The 10,549-nt window shown below is 35.1% G+C and overlaps 1 protein-coding gene across 2 annotated transcripts; it reads left to right on the top strand.

The window, feature by feature from the left end:
* Nucleotides 1–1,611: 1,611 nt before the first annotated feature.
* On the top strand, nucleotides 1,612–5,689 carry LOC126626856 (probable serine/threonine-protein kinase PBL21). 2 transcript variants are annotated; one of them, XM_050296257.1, is made up of 7 exons: nucleotides 1,612–2,147; nucleotides 2,291–2,326; nucleotides 2,551–2,708; nucleotides 2,978–3,167; nucleotides 3,573–3,964; nucleotides 4,127–4,476; nucleotides 5,468–5,689. In XM_050296257.1, exons 1-6 carry the CDS (start codon nucleotides 2,069–2,071, stop codon nucleotides 4,433–4,435), a joined length of 1,164 nt encoding a protein of 387 aa, XP_050152214.1. In that variant the 5' UTR covers nucleotides 1,612–2,068; the 3' UTR covers nucleotides 4,436–4,476; nucleotides 5,468–5,689. The 2 variants fall into 2 exon arrangements, with proteins under 2 accessions (XP_050152214.1, XP_050152213.1); XM_050296256.1 differs by having other exon boundaries at nucleotides 1,614–2,147; nucleotides 2,288–2,326.
* The last annotated feature ends 4,860 nt before the right edge of the window (nucleotides 5,690–10,549 follow it).

Raw genomic sequence — 10,549 nt, 5'->3', positions numbered from 1 at the left:
ATTTTTTTTTTCTTTTTCCTTTGTCTGCCACTTTCTTTTGTTTCATCCCTTTTATTTTATTTTCATTTCATAGTTTTAAGTCCCTTTAGTTACTCAGGGAGTAATAGTAACAATAAGTCCCAATTGGTGTTCCTCCTCCAATGAGTTTCAAAAAAATCGAAACGGTTCCTATAAGTTTTGGAGTCAAGAGTAGAACATGCGACTTATGAGAAGGTCAAACCATTAGATTTGGCTCAAATTTTAGTATGATATGGATAAGAGTATACCGAACAACTTTTGTGGAGAAACAATTTCGATCTGAGCTACTGAAAATGGAGTTTTGGTACTCATAAGATGGTTGTCCAATTTTCTGCGGAAATTGAAAACTGGTTTGGTGTTTTAGACATCTGCGACAATCGCACCATTGGAATTTTTTGAAAATTTTGATATGTTATAGGTTCTGGGTGGACGAACAACTTTCAAGATGGAAGTATCTCAATCCAAGGTCCGCAAGTTGGAGTTTAGAGGCTATTTACATGGCTGTTAGATTTTCTGTCAATAATAATGATGGTAGTTAAATAACCAACTGTATATTTACTTTAAGAAAATTAGGCATGTAGAGATATGAAGATAAAATGAAAAGATTTTCTTATCTGTGAGATTCCAGCCGACAGAGGTGAGAGGTAGGTAGTGTTTCACCGGATTTATTGCGTTGTGCTTTCCACCGACACAAGAGCTTCTCGTGTTGATAACGTGTTGTAAAATCAACGGTATGTGTGTAGTGGAACATAAAGTAAATAAAACACAATATTTACGAGGTTTGGCAACTGTGCCTACACCCTCGGGGCAACAGTAGTACTTTCTTTCATTATGTGAAATAATAAGAGTATAAAGATAACTCTCATTTTTTCTTTCTTCTCTCTAGCCCAGCTCACTGATATTTTATTCGGTATCTCTCTTCTTCCTCTTTTTCTTCTACTCTCTCTTCTTTTCTTTCTCCTTTTCTTTCTTCCTCCGTATGCTCTCATTTTATAGGCAAAAGATTACTGTAGCAACTCTATTTGCTTTACAAACTTTCTTCATATAAAATGATAACCCATATGATTTTTTTTTATGAATAGTAACAAACTATTCATGTGGGCTATCCACGTATTACATTACAACAAACATCAATTTTTTCTTTCTCAGAACCAAAATATATAAGTATCACGAAGTATAGTTGTTAATTGAAAAAAAAAATAAAAGAAAAATAAAATGAAGCTCACGTGATGTCACGAGTAGGTCACGTGGTAGCAGAGTGAACGACAGTACATCATCGTATCGAAGCCGTTTCCCCTACCCCTATAAAACACACTCATCGGGATCCATTGGCGATCGGAAAAAGGTTACCCACTTTTGTTTTTTTTTGGTCAAAAAAAGGTGAGTCGCTTGAATCCCAAACTATCACTTTGTCAGTGTCAGCAGCAGTAAAAACAACCCAACAGCAAGGGCAATAACGTAATATCACCCAAGTAGCCAACCGGAATGTTTAAATGCGGGAAGGGAGATTGCGAGAAGTCGGGAGTGATAAATGGCACAGCTCACGTTCATGGGACCCACATGAAATATATTTATTGCAACAAATTTAATTTCTTATTTCTTAACAAAAAAAAAAAAAAAATGGAAGCTAAAAATCCGGTTGTTCATAGGCCACCGCTAAATGCGCTAGCTCCCTGTCCAAATTTAGCGAACGCGTTTTGTCCAATTTATTTACTTAATTTCTTATAAGTTTATTTAATTTAAATGGGGGAGTTGATTTAATAATTTTTTATTTTGCTAATTATTTACGTTGTTTTTGGTTCGTGTTATTAATGGGTAGCATCTAAATCTGAAATCATATCCAATTGGGATTATAATTATTTGGGAATTTTTTGTTGTCGGGGCCTCGTAAAGATTTCGGCTTCTGAATCTCTCCGTCTCCGGCTGCGGAGGAGAGAGAGAGGACAAGACCAAAGCTTATCTGTTTGTAGGTTAGGATTAGGGTTAGGGTTTCTCTGTTTACTTCTTTTTGTATGAATTTTAATTAATTACATCGATGGAAGCTTAAGGGATGAGTTGCTTTAGTTGCTTCAGTCCTCACCGGAAAGATGTTAGCAAGGTCGAAATCGATAACGGCACTCGATCCTCCGGTCAGTCTGCCTTTCACTCTTTTTACTTATATATATATATATATATATATATATATGTATAGATACGTATATACTTACCCAATTGGATTTTTTTGGTTCGATTTGTTGAATGTGAGTGGTTTTTTTATTGCAAATTGCAGCAGGTAGTGGGAGAGGCAGAGGAAATTCCAATGACAGCGGTAAGAATCTCAAACGCCCCCAATTTCTGAAAGTCTAGAATTTTAATTGCTTGTTTGGTTCTGTTGTGACACCCATTTTTCTGGATTTTTTTTTTTTTGGTAAAACATTTTTCTGGATTTTGAGATTCAGCTGTTTAACACACTATCTGGAATTTTGGAATTTCGTGTTTTTGTTTTGTAGTAGGGAAATTGAGTTGAGTTTTATTGTGTTTATGTATGTGCAGAGTGTGGGAGGGGAAAAGGCAGCAACGGACAGAAAAATGTGGCACGGAGTTTCACATTTCGCGAACTTGCAGCAGCCACCAAAGGCTTCAGGGAAGTGAATTTGATTGGGGAAGGAGGTTTTGGAAGAGTTTACAAAGGCCGGCTTGATGCAGGCCAGGTAAGTGTTGCACGGCATTTCCAACGTTCATATTATCGTTATTCCGTTAATCTTTGTATGGAAATTTTAATTAGGGTCATGTCCGCCAATATATGTTTCTGATTATTAATGAAACCGGAATTGCTCGTATAAATCAGAATTAATATCTTTCCATAAACCCTTCTTTAGATGGATGAAAACTTGATCCACTGGAGGTAGTCCAAATATCATTTGATAGACTAGGTTGTATTTGATGTTTATGTGTTGCGGCTTTTCATTTATATGAGCAGGTTGTCGCAATTAAACAACTTAATCATGACGGTGTTCAAGGGTTCCAAGAATTCATCGTCGAGGTTCTCATGTTAAGCCTGCTACACCATACAAATCTGGTCACCTTGATTGGCTACTGTACTGACGGAGATCAGAGACTCTTAATCTATGAGTACATGCCAAGGGGTAGCTTGGAAGATCATCTTTTTGGTATGCATCTTGATGCTTAAGTACAGTACATTCTCATCCATTTTACAACCTCTAATTCATTCATTTTCCTATTGTATTATTCCTCGTGTTAAATGATAGCTTGGTACTTTATATTTATCACATTGTGGGAAATATGGGTGTTGTACACCAAAAATATCCGTTGGCAGAAATAGTATAGAAGGCTGAATTTCCGATCATTCATTTCTGTCACTATAATTGTATTTTTGGTATGTTGGATTCACTTAAACTTCAATTTCAGTTACAGTTGTCCTGCTATTGAGGATGGCCTAAGGAAAGAATGGATAACATCTAAACAAGACATATAATCTTTCTTTAGCAGCCTCTTTTCTTTATTATTGTACTCCATTGTATTTGACCTAACAAATGTGGTATTTTATGTTTCAGATCTTAGCCCTGGTCAAGAGCCACTGAGTTGGGACACTCGAATTAAGATAGCTGTTGGTGCGGCACGGGGCCTTGAATACCTCCACTGCAAAGCTAACCCACCAGTTATCTACCGTGACTTGAAATCAGCAAATATACTGCTGGATGATGAATTCAATCCAAAGCTTTCAGATTTTGGGCTTGCTAAACTTGCACCTGTGGGTGACAAAACTCATGTCTCAACAAGAGTGATGGGAACATATGGGTACTGTGCACCAGAATATGCCATGAGCGGCAAGTTGACTCTGAAATCTGATATTTATAGCCTTGGTGTGGTTATGTTGGAGCTGATTACTGGGAAGAAGGCAATTGACTGCTCTAAGAGGCCAGGGGAACAGAACCTAGTATCTTGGGTGAGTTAACTCTTTCTATTTCTCAGTTTTCATTCACATTTTGGACTATCAGATTTTCAGTCTCACTTAACCTTTGTGGAACTACTGCTAGCTTGTATCACAAATAATTTCTTATTATTATTTTTTCTAACCTATTGAACACCTTTGTTTTTGTAAACACAGTCGCACCCATTTTTGAAGGATCGGAGGAAGTTTGTCCAATTAGTTGATCCTCTGTTGCAAGGACGTTTCCCAGTTCGTTGTTTGCATCATGCAATTGCCATTACTGCCATGTGTCTTCAAGAGCAACCAACTTTCCGTCCTCTTATTACTGATATTGTTGTAGCACTTGAGTACTTGGCGTCCCAGAGCCACAAACCTGACCCTCGTAAAGCTGGGGTCCATAGTCCCTTTTCAGCATCACCTTCACAGCAGAACAGGGATATTGTCTCTCAGGATTCTTATTGCAGAATGAGTTCAACTTCTATTTAGAAGTTCTTCGGATCAACTTGCTCAAAAACAGCTTGATTGATGTAAGGCACAAAATCACTTTTTGGAAGGAATTTCAATCATATGGTCATGGTTTCCAATAATTACGAAACAATATTTTATTATGCTGTTTGAGAAATCATATATGTTGTCGCTAGGACGGCTTCTTGCATTGATTGCATATATTTTTCCAAACCATGAAGTTCGTATATGTTTTGATTGCATAAACATTTAAAAGCAAAATGGACTCCTCAAGTTCATCTTTGTTTTCCACATTGTGGTTGATGATTTACTTGATTTGTCAACTTAATTTGCAAAAAAACCATTAGCATAGGTTAGTAAGTAGCATAAACGGGTATACTACTTTGTGCTTGCCTTTTATCTAGAGTTAGCTACTGTAGCCTGTCTGATCCCCCATTCGGAGGATATTTCAAGTCATCGAAATCATTTGAATTCTCTTTCTGTCACTTGGTTCTATGCCATTTTGCCAAAAGTAAAAGCGTAGAAGTGTCATGTCAATGATTGTGTTAGGATCCCGTGAGGGTCCCCTGCATTGTATCCGAGTTTGCAAAAGTGTCTTTGGGAATTTCTGGGTATCAAAAAAATAAAAAGTAAAACGAAATCGTTTGCTTCATACATTATATGTTTCTTTACGAGTTGTATACTGCACTTTTAAAACATTGTTTCTGAAGTCTTGATTCTTGAATGACACGAAAGTAGATTGTTTGATAGTGTTTGCTAATGAATGAAGCTGTAAATTTCATATTCCCCTGGTCATTTAATTGCATTAATTTACTGTTGTCTAGCGAATTGCGCTTTTAAATTTCTGAAGTGCAAGTTTGATGTTCATGATTCATGCTGTTCTGTGATTCAATGTATCAGAAACATTTATCGTGACAGTTCATCGTCTTTTCTTTTTCCCTTTTTGTTCTTTCCTTGGCCTTTGTAGTTCTGTAAATGCTAAGCACTGATCTGTCTTTGTTAATCATTTCTGCATACTTACTGTTGTAACATTTTCCCACTTTGTTCTTGCAGGTGCTTACCCACGTTGAACACCGAAGATAATCCCCAAGGAAACCCCGGAATACCAAATGTAATATACACACATGAACAATTGGTATATAAATGTGCACAAATATGTATATATATGTTTGGATTTGGACATTTAGCTTTTTGATAAATTAAAAGATTCATGTTCTTGTATTTTTGATCTACTGGTGTGGATTCTTTTAATATAAGTGAAAATATTATGACGTACCCTGTCTCTGTACTTGTTACAACACATCAAAGGTCAGATTTCATCTACGCATGCTTGGGTCAGATTTTGTATACATGCGTGTGGATGACTGACGGTAGCAAAAGTTGGTCCATTCTCCAGAACATTTCAATGTCTTATTACTAGTTACAGTTAATGTTTGGACTGAAATTATACATTGGGCGTATTCAGGGCCCAATCCCTTTATTTGCTTTTTCAACTAAAGGCACTTATGGGTATTTATTGTGAACGGAATGAAGGGTGCAAATTTCATTTACGTTTAAAGCTCTTCTATATTTAAAACATTATTTAAAAGCACTTGGTTACTAGCAAGAACTTGCCCGAATATGTTTATTTTGGCGGATTGCTTGTATTTATCATTTCTTATCAAGTTATTACTTTGTTGTTGAGTATTTGATAAGTGTTTTAACTTCGTTTCTTTTCTGTCTTTTCATTTTCATATAGTTGATGTGGTTATATATATATATGAGAATTGCAAACTGAGATTAACCAAAATTCAATAATTTATGATTATTACCTGGCATACGCAAAGAAAAATTGAAATCGGTTACATAACAAGGCATGGAAAAAACTTAACATAAATTTTAATCCCTCTACGACACAATATCTTGATTAGAATCTCAATTTAGTGGATACAGTTAAGCTTCAACTGCCTGAAGCTTTTAATCAACCAAAGGACCACAATTTTGTTGAGGTATATTAAAGTATTGTAACAAACCATGTTTATGTGTTGATAAACCCTGTAAATATATAAACTAAAACAGAGGATATACTAATTACCAAATTTATGTTTCCAAGAAGAACATAGATTCCTCATTTCATATCAAACAAGAATTATTAGGGTTTGATTTGTTGATAAACCCTAAACCATGGTGTCCCAGTCTCTTGTCTTGTCTTCTGTAATATAATTAAAATCATGGAGTTAAAATATTTTGCGCTCATCTTTTATGTGGTCTTTATTATTAATAAGCATGTGTTAATAAATTTAACTTATTTTAATTTTGTTGTCATAAACCTAATGCATATAAATTAATGATAGAGGTCACAGAGATGTCACACTCAAGAAATAGATGTAGAAGACTTAATCTGAAAACTGTGGGACAAAACCATTGTACTTTTTAGAGGTTGCTTTTAGATATTTAAATTACTATAATTTAGAGAATAAAAATTCGAACTCAGTGAGTTAAAGCGGCAGACAAATTACTCTGATCAATTAATTGAAGCCATGCTTATAATTTTTTTTTTTTTTCTTTTCTTTACCAGGGTCCCAGAGTACAAAACAATGTGCAATAATATAAAAGGTATGAAAGTTGAAACAGATGAAATAAGGTTGTTGTCCACTAACGTGGGGCAATGCGTTTTGTACGGATAATTGTATGTGGACCAACAAACATGTTATAACTTTTCCCACAAAGAATCATCGAAAACTTTATTCTTCCTCTTATCGAGTAATTTGGTGTATTTTTGCTCATTATCTTACTTATTATTACTGGATTAGTCTAAATTTTGAAAATGATGTATTTTCACTTCATAAATCTCAAAATTAAAACTCATTTAACGACGATATATTAAGTGGTAAATATCGTTATCACATAGTGGAGTAAAAATATTTCCTCAATAATTTGTAGTGGTCAGATACGAAATCGGCTAATTAAATAATATAGCTTAATGGCAGTCTGCCAACCAAGTCAAAGGTTAAAAGGACAACGTCATTGCATGACTAATCCGCTTGTCAAGAGATTTAAGACCATACTAGTAGAATTTTCTTCACTTACGAGAATAATACAGTTGGCCTCCATATCTTAATCACCATTATTAACCATGAAAAATAAGGAAAAAAAAAGAGGAGCTGGTTCCAACTTTAAAACTGTGCATGGATGAGTTCAAGATAACATTTTTGAAGTAACTATAAGTCTTTCATATTCGGGTAAAAATTCGAATTTGATTCAAATATCGTAGAAATCAAAATCTTAAATTGGGCCGAAATTCGAGTTTTAGAGTTTGAGGGAGTGATTCTAATTGAGCTCATGAGTTTGGTTCATGTACAACAAATGACCAACTTATGGAACGAGAGAGAAAAGAGAAACAACTCATAGTAAGGTGGGAAAACCAAGAAAAAGTAGATGGGTCGCGCATGCAATTAATACATACAAGGGGCTAGAAATTCATGCGCATTTTTTCCCTTATACATCTTATGCAGTGTCGGAGTCAGAACTTTTAAATAATGAGGTCATAATATCAACCACAATAGCTTTATTGGCCCATTTCGTCGAACACCTAGTAAGTATCTGCCAACATATGCAAAATCTTATGTTAACGTATGTCGACAACTATTACTATTGTAGAGGCTTGTCGAGGGTGGATACAAGATATTGTGGAGTAATGTTAATGATTGCCACGGCTTGTCAACTAAAGTATTTCATCAAGTACATGGTGCACACAATAGAGTTGCACACAAGAAAAGAGAAAAGAAAGACAAATATGATAGAAGAAAATAGAAGAAGTATGAGGAAGAGGTTGTAATTTAGTATGCAATAACTTTTATAGGGGTTATATACAATACACAAACAAATGTACATGGAGTTTTTGAAGTTATTGAGGTCAAAGACAACCATTGACCCAATGCTAACACCGTCACTATCTCTATGTATTTTTAGTCATTGAATTAGATAAACAATAATCTAGGGACAAATAAACATGAGTGTGCAAAATGATGAAAGAGTGTAACTCATCCTACATAGAACTCATCTTTATCAAACTTACCATTGCAATAATGTTAGAAGAATCAAACTTAGTATGTCTAATTCTTATATATAGGATCAAACTAGGCCTAACAGCTCTCAAAAAATCTGCAATGACTAAAATGAGGCCGGTGCTTTCTCTTTGCCCTCGTTTAGTATCTAGGATTGGATTGAAATAACCTCTAAATATTGAACATGTATTAGAATTATTTTCATTTTGAAGGAATTACAAAAGATTAGGCAAAAAGAAAACTTCTTCCTTTTACTCTTACAATTATAAGGAGGATTGTAATGTATAAATTTTATGAGAAATGTTAAGGAGACTCTCTCAAAAGTGAGACTTTCTATGGACTCTCCGGCAATGTGCCAACATTCTAAAACATTATGCCAAAAAAATGAGGCAACGGAGAGCCCACAAAGAGTCCTACTTAAGAATCTCTTTAGCATTTCTCAAATTTTATTATGTAATTCATCTTCTACCTCAAAGTTAGAACTTTTTTTTTTTCTTTAACAACCCTGAAAAAAATTAATTGTTTATTTATTCTAATCCAATCTTCAATACCAAACGAGATCTTTCGAGTTTGAAAAGAGATCACACTATATATAAAAAATAGATAGTCATTAGTCACAGAAAGAAATAACAATAGATTGCATTTTTGTTTCTTTATCGTGTCTATTTTTAAGGGAAAATGATCCTCTTCGGATCCCTTTCCACCTAATCCATCAAGTCCGAGATTTTGACCGTTAAAATTTAATTCAATGACTACAATTATTATAACTTTTAAAGGAACCCTCTTTTTATAATCGTTAGATCAAATTTCAACGGTCCGGATCCCAAACTTAATGGATTATGTGGAAAGGGATCCGAATTCCTTTCCATTTTTAAGGTTGGCTATCATTTTCTTCCGGAAGATAAAATGCAGTTTTATACTTTGTTTACATGTCGAGAAGACAAACAGTACTTGGCTGCTACTTTCAATTAGCTTATTAATTTATTTATCCACGCTTCAGTCCAACGCCATTTGGCGGCTACTTTTTACTATCGTCCACTAATACGTTCAGACAGGAATGTTGGCCGGTTAAAAAAACAAAAAAAAAAGAGTGACAAATATTATGGAATATATGCCCTTTTTGTTGTTATGTCATTGAAAATTCGCTATTCTACTAAAATTTGAATTCTGCCCAATTCGAATTGATCATATGCAAATTGTGGTGTTTTATTGAATTTACTAAAGGAAAATGTTATTGGTGTGGAGCCAAAAATAATCACAAGGCGACACGTGGATCTTTGATAAAAGATGACAAAACTATCATTGGGGCATACTAGGATTCTTACGCGCAAGTAACAGGCAATCATCCTCAACTAAATAAAAAATGCTCCAAAAAAGATAACAATTCAAATACCAATTAAGTCACTCAATTGACCACAAAATATCTCCAAATATGTGCTAAAGGCCGGCCATCTATTGCTAAAAGAGGAACCAGTTTGTCTCCTCATATTTACCTATTTCATCACACTAATTAGCTAATTAATTTAGCAATAATTCTATTTTGCTAAATTAATTAGCCAATTAGCCACATAACTCCCAAAATTAACCCCAAAAACTAGTCAAAACCAGCCATCCCCTTAGCTTTCTACCTTTCCTATCTTTTCCCACTTTACTACCCCAATTAAGCTAGCTAATTGATTCTGTAACCATCCATTTATTCCCTTTATGTTTAATTAGCCAAATAATCATAATAAATTGGCTAATTAAACCTAAAATTCAACCACAAAACCCACTTAATGGCCGGCCACTTTCTCTAAAAAGTGGACCTGCCAAACCCTATGAAGAGGCTCCCATTTTCACAAAACAGAGGGGTTTTGTTGACCTTAAAAACTACCAAGCCTACATGGCGCGCAGGCCGAGTAATTAGTAAGCTAACTACGTCCTTCGGTTGTGTGCGGGGCATGCCAACTCGTCGGCCAAGTTCGGCCGATGAGTAAAATTTGTTGATGTTGCGTTGGGTGCGCTACTGACTTCTGAATCTCGCGACTACGGCCGAGGAATGAACATTCTCGGCCTTCGGGTTCTAGAGCTTGAAGACAAGGCTGCTAGT

The sequence above is a fragment of the Malus sylvestris genome, chromosome 6, assembly GCF_916048215.2.
Source record: "Malus sylvestris chromosome 6, drMalSylv7.2, whole genome shotgun sequence".
Classification (NCBI taxonomy): domain Eukaryota; kingdom Viridiplantae; phylum Streptophyta; class Magnoliopsida; order Rosales; family Rosaceae; genus Malus; species Malus sylvestris.
Note: the sequence above shows the minus strand (reverse complement) of the source record. Positions and strands in the feature narration are given on the sequence as shown.

What these genes read in the sequence shown, in the direction of transcription:
- LOC126626856 (XM_050296256.1), top strand. Translation starts at nt 2,069, where the DNA reads ATGAGTTGCTTTAGTTGCTTCAGTCCTCACCGGAAAGATGTTAGCAAG. An exon ending in GCCGGCTTGATGCAGGCCAG is followed by an intron (nt 2,709 to 2,977) that starts GTAAGTGTTGCA and finishes TTATATGAGCAG; the next exon opens with GTTGTCGCAATTAAACAACT. An exon ending in AACAGAACCTAGTATCTTGG is followed by an intron (nt 3,965 to 4,126) that starts GTGAGTTAACTC and finishes TTGTAAACACAG; the next exon opens with TCGCACCCATTTTTGAAGGA.